The sequence below is a fragment of the Populus alba genome, chromosome 5, assembly GCF_005239225.2.
Source record: "Populus alba chromosome 5, ASM523922v2, whole genome shotgun sequence".
Lineage (NCBI taxonomy): Eukaryota > Viridiplantae > Streptophyta > Magnoliopsida > Malpighiales > Salicaceae > Populus > Populus alba.
In genome coordinates, this window is record NC_133288.1 from 18391582 (window position 1) to 18413091 (window position 21510).

Genomic DNA, 21510 nt, shown 5'->3' on the forward strand with positions numbered 1-21510 from the left:
ATAAATGATTTTATATAACAATTTCACTCTCCTTTATTTTCTTTTCCTTTTCCTATCAAATTTAATATCTATTCTTTTGTTTGGCAATTTTTTTTATTTTTTTTTTGCTTTGACAAGTTTAAAAAATTTACATTTTTAAATTGACTCATAATAAACTTCTTCATTGGATCCGGATCTAGGGTTTCATTAATTATGAGTTTTTAAAATTTGAACAGATTTAAGATATTTGTTTGAGTTTGCTTGATTTTTACAAATGTTTTTCAATTTCACCTCCTGTAATTTTTTTTTTTATCTTTAAAATCCCCCCCATTCTTTTAGTTGTTGTTTATTTTAATAGGCATCATTTTTATTTTTTTTTTAAAATTGCATCCTCGTTGGGTTTTTTCTATTAAATTTTATCCTCACTATTTTTTACTTAATTGGTTGAGAATTAGACTTCTTGATTGAATCTGGATTTTACAAATTGTGATTTTTAGAGATTAAACCATGTTTAAGAGGTTCGCTAGATTTGGTTGTTTTTTTCCTTTTCTAAATTGATGTTTTTATATCTTTTTTTTTTTTTTTTTGGGGGGGGGGGTTTGTGTTTTGATTCTACAAGATTAGCCCTTAACAATTTTTTTCTATTTCACCCCTTAACATTTTTTAATCCATAAATAATCTATCAAATTACAAATATTTTTCAATTTAATCCCTTGTGATGTTTTAATCTTTTTGGTACTCATTCTTTTAATTTCTATTTATTTTGTTTGGAATTTTGTTTTTTTCAAATTTCATCCTCATTTTTTTTGTTGCTTTTTTTTAATGCTTTTTCAAGTTTTTTTAATAATATTTTTTCAATGATTTCATCCTTCAAGATTAAACAGCTTAACTAAACTCGGGTCCATGATTCAACGAGTTATAAGTTTTTAAGATTAGACTAGGTTTAGCATGTTCGTCTAATTTTTCTTAGAATTTTTCCCCTTTTTTAAGTTGATGTTTTCTTCTCTTTTTTTTTTTTTGAAGTTTTACTCTCTTTTTTCCTGTTTTCCTTCTATTATCTTAATATTGGGTTATTAGATAATCTGAATAGGCTGATGTATGATTCTTTTTATCTTTTTTTCATTGTTTTTTTTAGTGTATTTACTGTTGTTTATTTTCATATTATTTAAAATGTTACTTGAACCAATAACTTTGAGACTTGAATATTTTTTAGCCTAACATTTTTTTTATATCAAAACAATTCTCTCAATCCACGGTGAAGCACGAACAACATATCTAGTTAGCATTTACTAAAAGGGTTTGGCTTTTCACTATAATAATGAATGGTGAAAATCCAAGTCTTTTTTCACTTTAATCCTAAAATTTTTTGGCCTCTTTTTATAAAATAAAACTTATATTTTTTTTAATTTCATCCTTCAATATTGGGTTTCCTAATATAGAGTTTCATAATTTATTTCAATTTGTTTTCTATGGAGTTATTCTAGACTTCTCTCAGTTGGTTTGGGTGGCATAGCCCATTGCGGAAGTCTCCTCCTTTTTTGGTCTCATAACTCAAGTCGCGAGTTTTTTTGGTTAGCCGTGTTGACTAGGTCATTTTTTTATCCATTGTTTAATTAATTTTTATTTCAATTTCTTCCTTCAACATTAGGTTCATTGGGAATTGAAATTTATAATTTTTCTCGAATCGGTTTTTATAGAGTTATCCTAGTCTTCTAACCTAGGTTTGTCAGGTTAACCGGGGTTGACTCAAGTTATTTTTTGTTCTTTTTTTTCAACTTAATCCTTCAAAATTAGGTTGATTGGAAATTGAAATTTTTATTTTTTTTATTTGCTTTCTATGTGGTTATCACAATCTTATAACCTGGGTCAGTGATTAGGATGGTTGACTCAGCTTTGTTTTTTTTTTTAGTTGATTTTCCTTTTAATTTCATCATTTAATATTGAGTTGATTGTGAATTAAGTTTCATAATTTGTTTCGGTTTGCATTATATGAGGTTATCCTGATTTTGTAACCTAGGTCATAAGTTTGTTCGTTTGACTCAAGTAGTTCTTATATCTTTTTTTATTTCACCCTTTATCATTAGGTTGATTGGAAATTAAATTCCATAATTTGTTTTAAATTTTTTTTTATAGGATTATCCCGATCTTATAATCCATGTTTGACAGATTAATCCAAGTTGACTTGATTTATGTTTTTAGTTTATTTTTGTTTTAAATTTTATTATTTAACACTGGATTGATGAATAATTTTTTTATTTTTTTTTAATAAAATTATCATAGTCTCATGACTTGAATAGTAGATTTGACAAATAAATCAAATTGATCTAAGTTAATATAATATGTCATCACTTCAAATATTTTTTTTTTTAAAATATCATCTTAATTTTTAAAGTCAAATTATATTTTCATCGATGATTTATGTTATCTCTTTAAATTTATTTTATCAATTAAATCATATAAAATCAATCCTTATATCATTTTATTTTATTTTATTTTTGCTAAGAATACATATTAACACCACCTGGTTTTTTTATGTTAATTTGTTTTTAATCCAACCGCAACTTACCACAGATAATGATCTAGTTATACCTAAAATAACCGCAAGACCGAGACCATAAACAGGAATAGAAAAAAGAGAACCAAAACAGAGCATCTGATTCATTCAGTCGAACCATAAATACAGCTGTGGCCCCTTGTCCTAAATCTTGATAGTCTGTGCATCAGACCCACTGGATAGTGGTCAGTTGCGATTCAAGTCTACGAAGTTAAGAAGCGAAGTAACTAGTCCTTCATCATATATATGTTCCCTAAAATAAATTCGGCAACTCATACAAATCGGTCCAAATTCAGAAGTCATGTCAATTACACAATGATCTAAAAATGTGGGCTATTCCATAATCTTTTACCCCACACTGTGTCGATAGTTTGATGCAAACTAAGCTTGGGCTGGTTTTAAAGTACAGCGATGGCAGCGTAAACAAAATATAGAAAAGGTTGGTTTCTCTGCCGGAAGATTGCACTTTGAACTTCATCCTCAAGGTTAAGCTGTCCTCAATGGAGGAGAGACCAATATGACACCATCTCCTCTAACAAACAGGAAGGGCACTGTGCGCCTTGTAGTCTGAAACAGAAGAAAAAGAAAAAGGTAAGCACCTGAGGTAGTACAGTTGTGAATGAAGACTTTCAGATTAGGATTGCCAACACTTGAACTAAACGTCCACCTAATCCTTCCAACACCCTTCTCCAAACCCCTTCCTCTTCCACCTTACGTTGACGATCCAGAACCACAATAGATTACTTGCAGTCAGAAGTAGTGGGCCTGCATAGCCTAATTATACTTTCTTTTATATACAGAATCCACTTATGAAATTCTAACACCATTTTTTTCTTTTTAATTTCAGAGCTCCAAAGTTTGCATAGTTTACTTTGAACCAACCCTGTTTATGCATTTTTTTATTTCTTTAATATATTCCAAGTTTTTGCGTACTTCGAATAATTTCTCATTCCAGAGTTCAGCATTTCCACTTCTTAGGAATAAGTGCCTGATGGAGACCTGGTGTTGCTACAGCTACCTAAGGTTACTTTTTATGATGGCTATTTGTGAGCTATAGTAGCCAATAAAATGTTATCAAGATGCCTGTGCATTGTAAAAAAACACAAACATGTGATGCTTTTTGCTGATGAATTTGCAGAACTCCTCCAAAGTCTATAAAAATTCTTCCTACAATAAGAATCTATAAGATCCATTTCATATCTGCCTTTTCACAAACTCTATAATGTTTGGAAACGCTTATGATGTGCAGCTACAGGTCCACTCTTCAATGAAAATATGGGATCTAACGGAAAACTTCATTCTTCAATGTAAAAGAAGCAACGGACATCTACAAAAATGACCAGCATCCTACAACTAGCAAGCCCTCAAACTATCCACTGCCGCCACCACATAGCCAAGCCATCATCATTCATGACTACGCAAACCTTACAATCTTTAGGCAATAATAGTTGCTTCCCTTAAAAATTAAAACTACCAACGTTAACTATTTGAGTTTCCAATGCTCACCATGGTAAGATCCCTTTCTCTTATTCAATATTAGACACAAGAGTCACCCAGGTTCGGTGTTTACTACCTAATAAACAATAACGGGAAAAAAAAAACCCTTTAAAAGTGAAATCATAACATACCCGAACAATCTCTTCATAGGTTTCATCATCGATTTCTACTGTAGTAACAATTTCTTCAACATCCCCAAGAATCATATTCAAATGCTGATCATAAGCCTGCAAAACCAGATTTCCAATCCAAATGAAAACTCAGCGCTGATAAATTCACGAGCTACAAATTGTTTGTTTTTGGAAAAATCAGAAACTATCTCCGCCTAGGTACACTGCAGAATTAAATCATTACTTTTAACCTAGCATGTACAGCCAATGGGGAAAACCATGGAATTGCGTGAAAAACATACACCCATATAATTAAACCCCCACCTCTTTACCCTTACTTTTATCTCTTCAAACAAATTATCACTTCATTGATCCTCCGACGATTTTTTTTTTTTTTTAAAATAACCAAAAAAAATCATCATCATCTCTTTACCATTTGATTTAAAACATAAAGTTAGTGTCAATGTTGTTTTTGTAAGAACTCATTCAAGACAATAATAACACGGAAAAAAAACATAGAGTTGACACACAGTGTTTCTTGTGATGGAATTCGCCAAAATGACATTTGTTTATATAAATAAAAAGAGATAGGGTTTACAAAAGCACATGTAGAAGAGAGTAGAGGTACATACGTGAAGTTTGCCGCGAAGCTCACGATCAGAGCGGAGCTTGACGTAGATACGCTCGTCCAGGCTAAGTCTGATGAGATCCAATGGTTCTTTTACCGCACTCTCTTCTTCGCTTGCCATTCTTTCCTTCTTTCTCTCTTTTTGCTTGAGGTCGGGTGCTGTTCTTAAGGGCAAGCAGTGGACTTACGACCCGAATTAATATTGGGCTTCTGTATTCTTTCTTATGTGGTGGAATCGGCCCACCTCATTCTCCTTGTTGGGCTTAAAGTCCATTGGGCCGAATATCCTTGTAAATAAATTTCTTTTTTAGAATATTAGAGGTCCCGAGATAGATTCGGGTCTTTTTGAATTTTTGTTCCCCGTGAAAAGGAATAAAAAAGAGTTTGTGAATGGCTTGTTTAAAACAAAAAAGAAAGGAAGGAATGGAAAGAGAAAAATTGAATGACAAAAGTGGCCTTGTCTAGTAGATTATTAAGATAAAAACTTTGCCCCCTTGATATTTTTTTTAAACGGCTAAACATGCTATTGATGCAGGTTGTACCTTTTTTTTTTTAATGTAAGAATGTATTGAAATCACATGTAACTTTTTGGTATTATTATTAAATTTTATTTATGAAGTCAATTTTAAAATTTTTTAATCTAATTTTTTATTTAGTTCGAGTTTCAATTAAGCCATGTGGAACTTACTTTCAATATCACCAAATTGACTTGACTAATTAAAAAATAACCTAAATGACCGATAAAAATATTATTTGACTTTAAATTAATTTCAAGGTGAGATATTAGATTAACTCAGGCTTCATAATTTAATTTGTCAAATTCATAACCCAGATCATGAACTTTATTGGATTTAATAATATTGTTCTTTTTAAAATTATTTTTACTTAATTATATGATAATAAAAAAAAATTGTGAAATTAAAAACCAATCAAATGCCATAATATTATATAAAAAAAACAAAATGAAAATAAAAATAAAAATGGAGGGTCTTGTTCATGTGAACAATGAAACAAGTGGTTTTAACTCAAAGATTTTATTGTATAGCATAGTAATTAGTTTATTTGGGCCGCACTATATTTATGGTTCAAATCAAAATTATTTTGAACATAAAAAGAAATTGTTTATATATCATAATAAATTATTATATATTTTTATTAAATTTGATCCAATAAATTTACATTGAAATCTATTGACTTGACTTCTTACTATCTTGATTTTAAAATTAAATCATATGGGATTTGTCATAGCATGACCAAACCAACCTAATGGGTCTAAAAGCAACTCAAATAATTGAGAAAAAATATTGTTGAACTTTTAAAAAGAATAATTTCAATATATTGATGTTTTAATTATTTTTTTTTTCTTACAATGTTAGTCAAGTCATTGCACTATTCTCCTTGAAGTCAAAAGTCAGATTTGCGCCCAAACATTTTGCCAATAACTAATGTATTCTTTAAAAAGACAAAACTACCCTTAAATTGCTAGGGAAATGTGGTTTACACCATGGATAAAGTGGGAAAACACTGTTCATTACAATAGAATTTTCCCATACGGCGAAGTTTCTTTTAATAATAATTAATGCCGTTGAGGATCTCAACTATTTTTTCTTGGGATCTAAGATCGGTTTAAAACGGAGTTAGAGAAAAAGTATTACAACTCTTAAAATAAAAATAAAATGAAAGAAAAAAAAAAAAAGAAGCCATGTAGGACCCCTAATATTTTTCAATTATAGCAGACCTTTACACGCCTCCAAATCACGGTCAATCACAACCTAGACCTTTATATTAATTTATATTTCAAAAGTGAACTACCGTGTTGATTGAACAAACCTTCCCGAGGTTTTTCCCTAGTTATGGCGCGTCGTAAAAGAAATATTAAAAAATAAATTTGGTAGTGTTTGTTTTTATAATAGTATGTATTTTTTAGAAAAAATTGATTTGTTTTTTTCTTTAATTAATTTTTTAATTATTTTGATGAGCGAATATCAAAAATAAATTTTAAAAAAATAAAAAATACTTTAAAAAACATTGCTAGTACAATACCAAACATTAACTTTATGTATTTTTAGGTGACGTTTTGTTACTTTCATATGATAGACAGTAGAGAGATGATGAGAACAAAAATGTATGTGATTAAGAAAATAAAGACATAAAAATAATTTTTTTTAGATAATTTTAGAGTGAATTTTTGTATTTTTAAAATAAGAAGTTTAAATGGTATATGTCACTAGAGATGATATTTATTATTTTTTATTTCTAAAATATTCTTGTAAAAAACTCTTAATTCTAAACTTGTCAATCTAAGACATGTTAGAATAAAAAGTAATTATTATAATAGTTTTAAAACTCGATCTAATTATTGGCTAAGGGCAAAGTATGTGTCACAAGTCGAGAGAATCAACTTCATTTTCTTTCTTTTAAGGATTAAAATGATGTTATTTTGACCAACTTTTTTGTTTTCTAAAAAAAATGTTATTGAGTTTTTTACTCGGGTTTTAGCTCGAGTTGATTGGGTTGCGGATAAATTTAAGTTTTTAATTAGGTCAGGTCATATTAATCCTTCCTTTATTTTTTCTTAAATCCATAACAGTCTAGGCCTCGAGCTGTCCAGGTCCTGGGACACCCCTCCAAGCCAATTCAGGTTTTATAAATAGAGCTATTATGCTATTATGAACTTCAACACACAATGTAAAACTATAATAGAAAATAATATTTAATTTTTTTTTAAAAATATGTAAGCTTTGATAGTAACACACTAGATTATTGACTTGCGCTACTATATGGGTTAAGTCAAGTTTTTCTTGAATGTTAAAAAAAATATGTTCAGATGTTTCTAATGTTTGTTTTATTATGTGCAATTATTGATCTAATGTGACCCAATTGATTTTATAGGTCCAAAAAAATTCGGACGACCATAAAAAAGTGGTTTGACTTTTTTTTTAAAATGATATCTTTTTTTAATATTAAAATAGCAACATGGTGAATTGACTTGGGCTAACCTGTGTTAAAATGTGATATTTGTGACTCGAGTTATGAGATTATGATAACTTCATATAAAGCAAATTAAAATAAATTATGAAGCTTTATTTACAATCAACCCAATATTGAATGATAAAATAAAAAAAATCAATTAAAAAAATATATAAAAAAACGACCTAAGTTAATTTGTCAAACCCGCGACCGAGACTATAAGACCAAGATCACCCCATATAAAGCAAATCAAAATAAATTACAAAGTTTAATTCTCAATCAGTCCAATGTTAAAGGATGCAATTAAAAAAAATAAATCAATTAAAAAATATACGCAAAACAACCCGAGTCAATTTGTCAAACTCATGAATTAAGTCATAAGATTGAGATAACCTCATAGAAAAAAAATAATATGATTTAACATAGGTTAACTTGTCAAACTTGCGACTCGAGTCATAAGACGAGAACAACTCAATAAACATAAAATTCAATGTTAAAGGACCCGTGACCTGAGTTAAGAGACTAACATAACCTCTTAAAAAACAGAAAAAACAACTTGATTTAACCAGGATTAAAATATCAAAACCCGCAAACTTGATAATAAAATCAAGATACCTCTATATAAAGTAAATCAAAACAGATTATGAAGCTTAATTCCAAACCGACTCAATGTTAAATGATAAAATTAAAAAGAAAATCAATTATAAAAAAGAACACAAAAAACAACCCGAGTCACTCGGGTTAACCCATTAAGCAATATTCCCAGGTATTGAGGCTAAAATAATATAATAGAAAGTAAATAAAATAAATCATGAAGTCTAATTTCTAATCAATTTAATATTAAAAAATAAAATCAAAAAGAAAAAAACTTACTAAAAAATAAAAAAATCAAGATAATTAGGTTAACTCACAATCAAAAAAGAAAAAAAAGAAAAAAATTTGCTATTATTATGAATAGTGTTTTGTTAAGAAGGTACAATAAAAACCCTCCTTCCTTACGGTATTTTTTGTTAATATAAAAGGTAAAGTATATTTTTATATATTTTACTTTATTTTATCCGCTCTCAGCTAAAAAAAAAAAAATAGTTATTCTTCCTTATAAATTATTACCTAACACAATTCTATCTTCATTTTCTTTCTATCCTTTTTTTTTTTTTCTGTTTTTTATTTTTTAATTCTTTTATACAGAATGCTACCTTTCATCCCAATACCACCGGAGCTTTACGTTTTTGTATTTCATTGAAAGTAACGTATTTTTTTTCATCTTATTTTAAGAAAAACATAAACTTCTCTCTCCTAGTGGCGTTCATGAAAAGACAAAGGTTTTCTTATAAGAACACCGGGGAGGATGTCGTGCCAACACACCAATTTTTCCCACTTGTCATTAAAAAATATTAAAGCTCCAATTAAGTGGGCTAAGCATTGCATTTATCAATATAATATTTCAATTGTATTATGATATCCAATTTTGTTCGCTTCACTCATCTTACATCTTTTTCTAACAACTTATATGGTTTTTTTTCCTGGCTTGGGATGATAATAGAATCGTTATTTTTTAATATAAATATTCGAGCTAATTTATTAATATTTTCAATTAATTATATAAATATTTAAATTAATAATTATATAAATATTTAGTGGTCCTTATATTAACAATCACATAATTTAATTCTAAATCATAAATTTTTTTTTTTTGATACAAACTCCTAAGCATCTACTATATTGAACCAGTTCTTTCTTCATTATGATTATGGATTCAAATATTTTTATGGTACGGAAAAAACTCGGTTTTAGATGGCCCTTCTCTAATTTAAAATATAAAAAATCCTGCAAAAAAAAAGAAAAAAGAAAAAAAAAATCTTAAGAAGAGAAGGAAAAATAAATGAATAGCAAGTTGGCGAGTGCGACGAAAAAAATAAAAAACATGGACCCATAGGATCTTCCCATTCTTTGAACCTTCCTGAAATTTCTGTATGCAAGCACAGTAGTAGCATCGTAAACATTGGACACTCAGAGGCAGATAGGAGAAAGGTTTCTGAGATCTAGAGTCCTGGATTCTCGCCTTAATTTTAGGACAACACAGTGGGTTCTCTTGCTTCACGGGTGTTTTTATGTTGTTGCAGATAAGTGGCTTTGCTTTCTTCTCTATTTGATCAAACTTAAGCACTGCTTTTCTGTTGTCTTGTCTTGTTTTTCTTGAATGTTCGGGTGCCTTTTCTATTTCATTACTTTAAATTTCGAAGTGGGTGCCTTAATAATGAGTATTTCAGTTTTTGTCTAGAGTTTAAGTTTCGAAGATGGGTTTATGATTTGTTTGGCTTGTGAGAATCCAAGATGCATGCTCGATGATCTAGGTAACTCAAGAGGAGGAAAAAAAACGAAGAAAGAAATGGGTTTGCTTTATTTTAGCTTGCTCAAAGTGTAAACCATAGATTGCTATCGGTTTTTTTTTTTTTTTTTGCATAGCCAAGAAGGTGATTTGAAAGGGGGAAATGGGTCTATCGGTGTGATCTAAATTATTGTTTTAAATAATAAATGGAAGGGAATTTGTCTCAAGGAGGTATTATTCCTGGCGGGGCTCCTTTTGGAGGCCCTGACTTGCAAGGATCAATGAGAGTTCATCATCAAGGGCAACATCCACACATTGTGCACCACCACCAGCATCCTATCCATCGCCAAGGATCTTCAACGCATCCCTCAGTTCACGATGGTTTTCCACTCACAATGGGGGCCATGCACAACTCTGATCAAAACATGTCCATGACTGATTACAATAAAGGAGATGGGAGGAAAAATTCAGTCAGTGATGAGGATGAGCCAAGCTACACCGAAGAAGGTGCTGATGGTCACAACGATGTAAGAAGAGGGAAAAAAGGGACTCCGTGGCACCGTGTTAAGTGGACTGATAAGATGGTGAGGCTCTTGATAACTGCCGTGTCTTATATTGGTGAGGATGCGACTTCAGATTGTGGTGGTGGAATGCGTAGGAGATTCACAGTTTTGCAGAAAAAAGGCAAGTGGAAATCAGTTTCAAAAGTCATGGCTGAAAGAGGTTTTCATGTTTCTCCACAGCAGTGTGAGGATAAATTCAATGACCTTAATAAAAGGTATAAAAGGCTCAATGATATGCTTGGGAGGGGCACTTCTTGTCAGGTTGTGGAAAACCCTGCACTTTTAGATGTTATAGATTATTTAACAGAGAAGGATAAGGACGATGTTAGGAAGATATTAAGCTCAAAGCATCTCTTCTATGAAGAAATGTGTTCCTATCATAATGGAAATAGGTTGCACCTGCCTCATGATCCAGCTTTGCAGCGTTCCCTACAGTTGGCTCTAAGAAGTAGAGATGATCATGACAACGATGATGCAAGGAGAAACCAACGTGATGATCTTGATGAAGATGATCAAGAGATTGAAACTGATGATCATGATGAATTTTGGGAGAATCATGCTTCCCATGGGGATAGTAGGGGCATACATGGGGTATTAGGGGGTTCTGCAAAGAGACCGAGACCATGCCAGGGCCATGAAGATGTTTATTTTGGGAATTCATCTCAGGACCCTAATAAAGGGTCTTCTTATTCTCATCCACAGATTGCCCAAGTTGATATGAATCAAGTCTCTCCTGAAAGTTCAAGAGCATCTTGGTTGCAGAAGCAGTGGATGGAATCTCGCACACTTCAGTTGGAAGAACAGAATCTAAAAATTCAACAAGAGATGCTGGAATTGGAAAAACAGCGATTCAAATGGCAAAGATTTAGTAAGAAAAGAGACCGTGAACTAGAAAAACTGAGGATGGAAAATGAGAGGATGAAGCTTGAGAATGAGCGGATGGCATTAGAGTTGAAACACAAGGAAATGGGTGCTGATTTTAATTGATTTCCCGGTCATGTCAATTTTGTTCATCTCAACAGCTGGACTTGCATGCAAATCAATTTTCTGTTTTTGGTAAGCTGCTTCTGGAACTGGAGTGTCAATTAGGAGGGTTATCTAGTGGGATATTGTTACTCTGCCTGCATATATTGTGTAAACTTAGGATAGTCTCAATAATGTCTCATACTGCTTTGTTTTGACTCTGGTGAAATTATCATTGCCTATGGTTAAAGATATTGTGGCTATATTTTTTTTTCCCTGTCATGTATTTGCTTTCATAGTTGAAGTTTGAATATCTAGATCAGCTTGATGATCCAGCTACATATTTTTGCTTCAAGTGTTTGCTTTTAAGTAGTGTCTAATGATTGTTTTCAGAATGTGAAGTGTAAATTCCCAGAGTTTGTTCACAATCCCAAGGTCGTAGGCTATGCAGAAGTGAGGTCTAACTTCAATAACTAGCGATTCCTTTTTTCCTGTTTAACTACAATTCTCTTCTTTGGGTGACATGATGGACAAGTTCCTGAAGGTCGTTCCATCATGGGAGATACTCAAGTAATTGTCATTCTCTGGATGGGACAGGTGCTTTTGTGCAAGAGTCAATCCCTGTCTCCCCTCTTGAAAGTATTTCTCAGCTTGCTGGGGCAGATCTTGCCAGTAATTTGTGTAATGGCTCAATTTAATCTTAGTGTCTAAATTTCCATAAGTCAACAACACCGTGCCTGTTTAGCAGGTTTATTTTAGTCTAGCAACTTATCCTTCCATATGCTATCCTAAATTTTCGGAAAGATAACGTCAGAGTTTTCAACTGATAGCTGCATATAAAAAGGCACTTGTACCGTAGCATGGATTTTTTGGTGTAAGACGACTGGAAGCTGAATGGTGTAAACTTTGGCTATCATGGGATTTTCTTCCCTTTTGAAACTGCCCACTAAATAGTCAATTTTGGTGACAGTGGAATATAATGTTTGAACATCATCATTAACATCACTTCTGCTGCTGCTATTACTCTTTGTTGGCTCATGTTCTTAGGCATTTAGGCCATTATAAATGCTGTCTAATAACACACTATTCAAGAATATTAGCTAGCAAATATCAGTTTAATATCATTGAGCTAAAGAACTTGCTATTGCATTAGAAACAGCATTTTTTTATGAACAGAAGAACCAGCAGGGTTTAACATGTGTGATATTAGCACTCATTCCACAAATGATGCTCTTGGGTCTTAAAGAGCATTCCAAATGAACAGTATAAGAACAATATAAGCAAGGGACCGTTGTATGGAAATGGTGAAAATCTTGAGGTTGCTACCACAAGACTGCAGGTTGAGTCTTAAGGACAGCCACTTGTGCAAAAATCATTAAGGTAAGACAATCCAGATTTTTTCTTCTACAACCCTACTTTGATAGTTCCATAGCTGAAATGCTACCACCTTTTTTACATAATGTCCTTCCAAGTAATAACAGTGCTTGGTGAGAAGAAACTTTTTTGGACTAAAAAATTCTTGTGTTTTGATGCAAAACTGTTTCCTTGACTTCTTTGTGGAGAACCGAGGATTTAATGTCCATCTTTTGTTGGATGAGGAATATGTGTGTATGATAAACTGACTGGATATAACCAATATTCCTTAAAAAGGTGTTTTAATATATCTCAATGTGGTTGAATGTTTATTCATATTGATTTTGAGGCTGGCTTGTTTTTCTTTTTGTTACTTGATAAAATTTGTTCTCTTATCTATGGGTGTCTTTGTGTCTTCAAGCATGCAAATGCTCGCAGCCACTAAGATAAGCAACTTGGACTCTACAAATCACAATATAAGTTGTAATCTTCTTAATTGGTGTTGCCTTACTCACTTTATACAAGTGGAACTGTCAAAATAAAAGTTCAATACTAGATTGTATTTTGCTTATGTAAATTTTTGTATGACCATTATAGAACTGAAATTTGCTGACTTGACTAAAGACCTCTCATAACTGAAAGCTTCCACAAACAAAGTTTTGTAGATCGTTCTATTTGGAGTGAAATGATTAGTATTGGATGGTTTATTTGTTTAAAAATGCGGTTGAAAAGGCTACCCGAGCATGTGCACAATTTAGTTGAGATGCTGCATGAAATTATGATTTCTCTATTCATTTCTGATTTGAAAATTTGAATGATTTTAACATAGTATGTTTAAATTAGTAAGCTGCAACCAGGGAAGATTTTCTGGCGGTGCTTTTTGGGTAGCATATGTCACATGCGGGTATGTAACAGGAAGAATCAAGCCAGATTAGTGGGTGTTGAAGGCTTAATGTTTCCACATGGGGCATAAATCTTAAAATGGGCTTCAATATTTAGATGATACATTTTCTTTTTCAGCGAATGCTGGAAACTTCAATATTTGAATTCTTACCTAGAAATTTAGTTTAGAATTCAGAAAATGAATTAAATAATTGGCATCTGGCTGGATTTATCCTCCTCCTGTTATGTCAAATGAAGTTTCATCCATCATGTAGTGCATCTGTGCAGGACTTGACCTTGATTGGTGATTAGTTGGTGATGAGCTGCAGCTGAACTGGACTGATTGTTAGTACTAGATAAATTGTTCATTCATGGTACTAATTTTGCTTGGTTTATTTATTTATTTCTATAGTAGAAGAGCATCCACTTTTGCTTAATACCTGCAGATCATGCTTTTATGGTTCACCATATGCTTGCTAGGAAGATAGATCAAATGATTCTGGAGGATTATCATGTAAAATCTTCTTCTTTCCACATTTTTAATTCTTATGATTAACATCTGCTCATCCACATGGTTAGAGGCTTCGTTCAAAGCAAGTGTCGTCAATCTAGAGGAAATAATATTTAGGAATGGTTAGAAGCTTTTCAAATGTTGCAACACTGGAGTTCCTCCAGACCTCGAATCTGATTTTTTGTTACTTTATTTACCAGAGCTTCCAAACTTAAGACCTCCTTCAAGGTTTGACTATAGCTGAGTATTGATTGCTTAGTAAATAGTACCAATTTCAGGATCCTTTTCTTCATGGAAGTTCAATGGTAGGATTCAATACATTTCATCATCGTGTGCGTCTTGAGTTCTTATATTGACATCCATTGCAACATTTCTCCTCTCATAAATTTATGAAAATTTTACAGGCGACAATCAAACAATTTTTGTGTGGAAGAGTATTGGTCTGGTTCTGAAATATGGCACACTGCCATCTTTTTTTTTTTTTTTTTTTGATTTACATGGGTGTCCAGGTCAGCTTGCGCGCATCACGACTAATCCCATGGCTCATTGAACATCCTGCAAATTCAGTGAACATGTAAAGGTACCGTGGAGGCGACAAGTGTGCACGATGAAGTTTGAATTCAGAATACAGAAAAAGGTAACAAGTCTCTTCAACCGCTAGGCCAAAACCTCAAATTACTATCTTTAGGAGCTTGGTGGCTCAGTGCCCTAAAAAAAAAGCCAAGCTTTTGAGCTGCATAGTGGCCTTTCATTTCTCATTGGGTACAGAGTTGCAAACAAGTGTGAATCAATTGGTGCTTGGCGTGTACTATTTCTGCTGTTAAAAGTACTGTCGGAGCAACAATACTTGTTCCTCTGTTTGTTGACAATTACTGGCAGTCGAAACTTTAGTTACCGAGGATCAGAGACCAATTGCCAGTTGGTCTGATGACACTGCCCCCACTTGAAATCAAGATGGAGTTCATGATCCAGGATAGTTTGATTGGCAATTTGGGTGGTCAAAGAAAAGCATAAAAGGAATAGTTTTTTTTCAGCTATAAATCACACTCTTGAATCAAATCTATCAAATGGAGTCGAGTTCACTTGATGTAGATCATATTATTGAATGATGAAGGCCTCGACTGTAACCAGTTTGTTCTCACCTGCTCACTATCATCCATAATTAAAATTAAAATTCTTGGTATTTCTTGCAGAATCCTACATCATAACTCCATGATGTGGGACAATAAACTAAAGAAAGATGAAAGTAGAGAAAGAAAAAAGGAAGCCAAGATTAAAAGCAAGGAAAGAAAAGCTAGGAAAAAGAGAGAATTCAGAAAAATAAAAAAATAGTATATTATTTTAATTAAATCATAAAAAACATCTAATATTCTTAAAAATAACTTATAAATGCTAGAAATCTAATTTGAATAAACAATTGGGTTTATAGTACACTAAATAAAATATTCAATAACATCTAAATTAAACTTAAAAAATCTTAAAAAATAAATCTGAATAAAATCTAATAGCGCAAAAGTTGGATTATCCTTTATTATCATAGATCTCACAACATGTGAACCATGCATTGGGTTTGATGTCTTTATTAACTCTTTCAAGATTGGAAAAACTCAACCCTATCAAGTATAGGTCAAGACAGCTTGGATAACGTTCTAAAAAATAAGGATCAAGTTGCTATGATGTCTCTCTGATAATCCAAGTATAATCTAAGTCTAGTCGCTTAACTCATATACCAAGATTCATTGAACTTCACCATTCTTGATAAAAACAACTTGTGCATCCAAAATAACATTAATATGTTCATTTTGTTTCAATGATGAGGATAATACGATAAGGATATCAAAAATAGTATCATGGATAAGTTGTTGTGTTTTATATATAACGAGCTCTTTCATGTCAAAAGTAGAGCTAATATCAAAGTTTAGTGACAATTTAATAACATAAGTATATGATTCAATCATTTGCAACACTTTGAATGGTCTAGCACTACTCACTTACAATTTATAAATGGTTTTCAAAGAAAAATGTTCAAGTTTAATCTGCATAATGAAATAATCTCAAACACTAAGTATATTATGATACTTACGCAAATCAGCTTGAAATGTGTATTTTTCATTACTTACTTAAATTTGCTCAATGATCTCAGCATACAAATTATGAACTCTATATGCAAAAGACTTAGTTGAATAAGAAATTTTATCATGAGGAGACATAGAAAGAAGATCTACAAGCTTTCTAGATTTGCAATTATGAATAGTACTATATGACTAAAGGTGTGAAATGGAACAAACACTATTCAAAGTCTTAATAGATATAGTTTAGACATAACCTAGTAAATTATGATTATCTTCATCTTTCTCATCACATGTCAGGGGTTAGAGATAAAAAAAAAAACTCAATATTTTGATCTAAATCGATGATGTGCTGCACATCAAGCATGGTTGATGGGGAATTAGGTAGTTTAAAAGGATTAATATCATGAGAATCTTTTAAGACTATAATTGTCTCTTCAGGTGATTTTATTAAAGAGTTTCCTAAAATTTATTTCTTTACCATTAAAGCATAATTATTATATTCTTTATTAACCTTTCTTTTAGTTGTGTATAATACTCTTGAAGACTATATTCATCTTTTTAGTACTAACTACTAAGTCTTTAGAATTATTTGAACTTATATTGTTAAATTCCTCTTCTTGTACATTCTCTTTATCTAGGTCGCTAAAGTTTTCAGGATTGAGCTCATACACTTGCACATAATAGTCTTACTTTCCACCTATATTCTTATATTCTTGGATGATTAAGGGTTTAGAGATACAATTAACGAAAATATGATCGAAACCTTGACATTTAGCACACTAGAATTTTAAACTTAACCTGGAAATTTCATTAACAACTCATATTCCCTTATCTTATTTATAAACTTGAGCATTAATAGGATTAGGTTTATAAGATGGAGTACCTAATAAATAACTATTATTTCTAAATTGAGACCTGAAAAGGGTTTTAATGTTTTGTCCATTAATTATTTATAAGCAACTCTTAATTTTATATTACAATATAGGCTTGGTCAAGAGTAAAGACACATATAAGCATGATTTCTTTTCTAAAATCTTCATTCAGACATTTACAAAACCTATGCAAAGTCATTGTTTTATTTTATTTTATGACACTTCTTATCATGTAATCATTAAATTGTGTTATATACTCATCAACATACTTCTTTCATTGTCTTGGATTGTTCCATTGGTACAAGAGTTTATTTCTATAAGATTGAGGTAGGTACTTTTCCTATAGTTTTTGTTTCATTTTAGTCCAATTAGTTACGAGAGGTTTACCTCTCATCTCTAAACAATCCTTAACATCTCTCTAATAAAGTTGGGCTTCACCGACAAGTATCATCTTAAAAAATTTAACTATCTTATTATTAGACAAGTTGTGTCACTCAAAGAATTAATCATTATCACAAATTCATATATAAAAAACCTAAGGGTTATGATGATCGTTAAAATTTAAAGCTTCATTTTTGTTAAAGCTCATGACATGCTCATCAAGGTCATCACATGTAAAGTAAACTAAATGATAGTCATATTGGCGACACTCAATGTGAACTTGCCCATAATAATTATAGCTATGGTTTTTACTGATCTTTGGATGTCTAGGGTTTCAACTCTTTTAGACATGTTAGTCATTTGAGATGGCAGTTTCTCTCAAATGACCTTGAGAGTATCACTAAAAATGGGTCCATGGTAAGTGTAGACTTAAGATTTAACACTAGATGATCATGACACAAATGTATACAATACTAAATTACAAATAGAATCGAGATCACATACGAATTTTGCACAATACAAAAATAAAACTAAATATTTTTTAATATGAAAATTAATCAAAAATAAAAAATACTTGAAAATTTTTAATCATGCAATGTTAGACCTCGAAGTACAAATAATTAATTAAATAAAGTCATAATGTTCTACTGTCACTTTTCACACCTTTTACACACACACACACACACACCTTTTATGTCATTTTGCACTTTTTTTCACACTTTTTTTTTTAACAAATTAATTTATAATAAAATCACACCTGAACAAAGAGAAATAATACTAAAATATTAAAATAAAAACTAAAAAGGCAGTGGACTCTCCCAGTCATTTTCATTCTTCTTGGCGTCTGTTTCTCAATCAAAGTTTGATGGGTGGAGTGCTAGAGGGACACGAGCTGTTACTGCCATTGCATTTAGTCCCAGGCTTGACTATACGCATCACCTTCCATCGTCATCAAATTATGGAACTTGTTAAATCTGAGATGGTACTATTCCCACTGTAGTCTGCAAATTTATGTGCCAAAGCCTTCTGTTGCACCTTTTTCTTTTTGTTTGGAAACGAAGGAGAAGAAGTATATAGGTTTCTGGTGCTGTCTGTCGAAGGAAATAAAAGGACATTTGGTTTCGGTTCTGGGCAGTTTATTTTTAATCATTATTGATGATCATCCTCAAAATTGTCAAGGATTGGAAACTGTTGAATTTTGAAGATTTGCAAGTCAGATCAATCAACTATAAAAACAATTAGAAGTTTATGTTCATACTTGACACGGGACAATAAACTAAAAAAAACAAAAATAGAGAAATAAAAGAAAAGGCTAAGAATTAAAAGTAGAAAAAAAGAAAAGAATATTCAAAGGAAAAATAATATGTTATTTTAATTAAATAATAACAAATTATCTAATATTTTTTTAAAAATAACATGTAAATACTAAAACTTTAATAAGAACAAACAATACGGTTTGTTGCCTACAAAATAAAATATCCAATAATATTTATATAAAACCCAACAAATAAATCTAAATAAAATCAAATAGCATAAGGGTTAGGCTCTTAGGGTTAGGCTCTTTCCTGTAATCATAAATTATATGATATTCTATAATAATTGAGTGATAGAATTCGAACTAACGAGAGAGTATCAATTTGAATGAAAATAACGCATGGTGGTACTTTTGAAACACCATGCTGGTGGCTGGTGGGTGTCTCCGGGAACGATCTTTTGAAGTTACAGGCACTGGTAATTATATCAGAACTTTTACAATCTTGTGTGGCATCATGGGTCTTCATAGGCTGGTCTCTTGGCACGTTGCTGAGCCCATCTTCTAAAGACTGAAAGCAAAATGGAAGAGATACAGCAAAAGATAATCAAACTGTCATGATTGTGCAATATGGGGACGATGAATTAGCTCCATGAGAGCGTTTGCTCACGAGGCATGTTCTTCAGGTCTTCCATCGCATCTGCAAGAAAGTGCTTAGACAATCTTGCTTTCATGGCGCAGCTGAAGAGCGAACTTTCACGCTTCTTCCTGGTATGAATCGCGTTCCTAGTCGTGTTTGCAGCTCCAGTTAGGCCGTAGCAAATAGTTAAAGCTAATTATGGTTTTGCTGGTTTTAATGCATATTATGTGATGACTAGCATCCATGTTAGTAAACTCTATTAAAAAATAATATAAATTTTATTTTAAAATTTTATTTAATAATTTAAGATATTAGATTGAAATTATTCTTTAATATGATATCAGAGCTTTAATGACCAAGTGGTTACGAGTTCGAATTTCACCACTTTTATTTATTTGATAAAAATTAAACATAAAATAATATGAGTCTGTGCAAGTTTCAAACCCAAAAAACTATTATTTTAAAAAAATATATTTAAAAATAATAAAAATTATACCCTAAAATCTCAATTAACAGGTTAAATTTTTAAATAGAGATACTTAACTCATTATTTCCTGACTTTGAACGTGGGCCGTATGGAAGTTTAATCTACAGAGTATTACCAAACACAAGAGTCTTTTAGCATAGCTAGGCTTATCGTGTTATCCAGATTGTGTCTCACGTTAAAAAGAAGTGGACATGTGTAACAAAAGGGAGGGGAAAAAAAGAAAAAGAAAAAGAGAGAGAAAAAGAAAGATTGTCTACTCTTCCCCATTGTAAGCTCGTTTGTGGTAACATGGGCCCTCCACCCTTCTTTGCATAATATGGGCTTTCTGAGTGCTTTCTTCTGCCTTCATGGGGCCCATTTACATGACTCCTTTTAGAAAACAAATGTCTACTTTTCTGGTCATATTAAATAACGGTTTAATTCACATATATTATTATTATTATTATTGGGCGAGGGATCGTTTAGGTTCTACCAGCAGATGCACATGCTTACATGTTCCAATGTTCTAGTTAAGAGGCATGAAGTACTGACGAGGCATTATTGTTAGCCATGATGACAGTGTCTGCACATGCTTGTGAATATTGCTTCTATTTTACTCCTCCAATCATGTCTATTAGTGTTGAGATTAATTCACCCACGGCCAAGTCCTGATCCGGGAAAGATTTGCCTATAGAAGGTTCTATCAACGTTGATTATTCAATATCAATAATTAATCACCATCTTGCTGATGTTAATTAACGAAGATCATGACCAATCAAATCACTAATCACTATAATTAATCATTGTAACCTTCCTTCATATCATTTTGTTTTCCTTCTCTCTCTCTTTTAGCACAAGTAAACCAGAGAAGTACAGCTAGGAGCAAAAGTCACACATAATTATTCATATAAATGTTATCCCAGTCATTGGAGCATTATTAAAGAGACCTTGCTGGGTGAAATGCTGATTGTTTTTGTTTTTTAAAATTTTTTTACAATTTCAATTATCGGTATTCGTATTTCTTGGAAGGAAGAACCCTGAAGGAGATTAGTCCAGTTTTTTAAAAAGAGTGTTGGGATATCTGAGTTAAGAATAAAAAAAAAATTATTTAGATTTACTGATGTAAAAAATAAATTTTAAAAAATATTATTTTATTTTATTTTAAATTAAAAATATTATAAAAAACAATAATTATTACGTTAGCAAACGAGCTGTAAAAGAAGAGGGAAAAAAAGTTATAAATGTTAAAGTTCTTGCTGCTGTGTTCCTTTTTATTTTTTAGGAAAAAAAGAAAATATAATTTCATTTTTAGCTGTGCATGCGGTTAAAATAATAATAATAATAATAAAAAGGGGCGGGGAAGAAAGGCGAAGAAGAATCAACTTGGTGGCTGCTTAGCTGGTGCCAGATAAAATGTGGAGGTTAATCCACATGGTAGACAGACATAAGGTGTGAGTGTACATTCACATCACATGCCCACCCATGTGA

At 31.6% G+C, this 21510-nt stretch overlaps 2 protein-coding genes across 2 annotated transcripts; one reads left to right on the top strand and one right to left on the bottom strand.

Moving 5' to 3' along the window:
- Positions 1-2744: 2744 nt before the first annotated feature.
- On the bottom strand, positions 2745-4932 carry LOC118062236 (sm-like protein LSM3B). Its single transcript, XM_035075972.2, has 3 exons — positions 4773-4932; positions 4162-4257; positions 2745-3100 (listed from the first exon to the last, which is right to left on the bottom strand). Exons 1-3 carry the CDS (start codon positions 4887-4889, stop codon positions 3020-3022), a joined length of 294 nt encoding a protein of 97 aa, XP_034931863.1. The 5' UTR covers positions 4890-4932; the 3' UTR covers positions 2745-3019.
- Positions 4933-9654: 4722 nt separating this feature from the next.
- On the top strand, positions 9655-11934 carry LOC118061841 (uncharacterized). The gene has a single exon (XM_035075436.2). The coding sequence runs from the start codon at positions 10274-10276 to the stop codon at positions 11615-11617; it is 1344 nt and encodes a 447-aa protein (XP_034931327.1). The 5' UTR covers positions 9655-10273; the 3' UTR covers positions 11618-11934.
- The last annotated feature ends 9576 nt before the right edge of the window (positions 11935-21510 follow it).

Excerpts from the sequence above, each read along its gene's own strand:
- LOC118062236 (XM_035075972.2), bottom strand. The coding sequence starts at position 4,889 with ATGGCAAGCGAAGAAGAGAGTGCGGTAAAAGAACCATTGGATCTCATC. Across the intron at positions 4,258-4,772 it reads AGCTTCGCGGCAAACTTCAC|GCTTATGATCAGCATTTGAA; the intron begins GTATGTACCTCT and ends CTGGTTTTGCAG. Across the intron at positions 3,101-4,161 it reads CCTATGAAGAGATTGTTCGG|ACTACAAGGCGCACAGTGCC; the intron begins GTATGTTATGAT and ends CTTCTGTTTCAG.
- LOC118061841 (XM_035075436.2), top strand. The coding sequence starts at position 10,274 with ATGGAAGGGAATTTGTCTCAAGGAGGTATTATTCCTGGCGGGGCTCCT.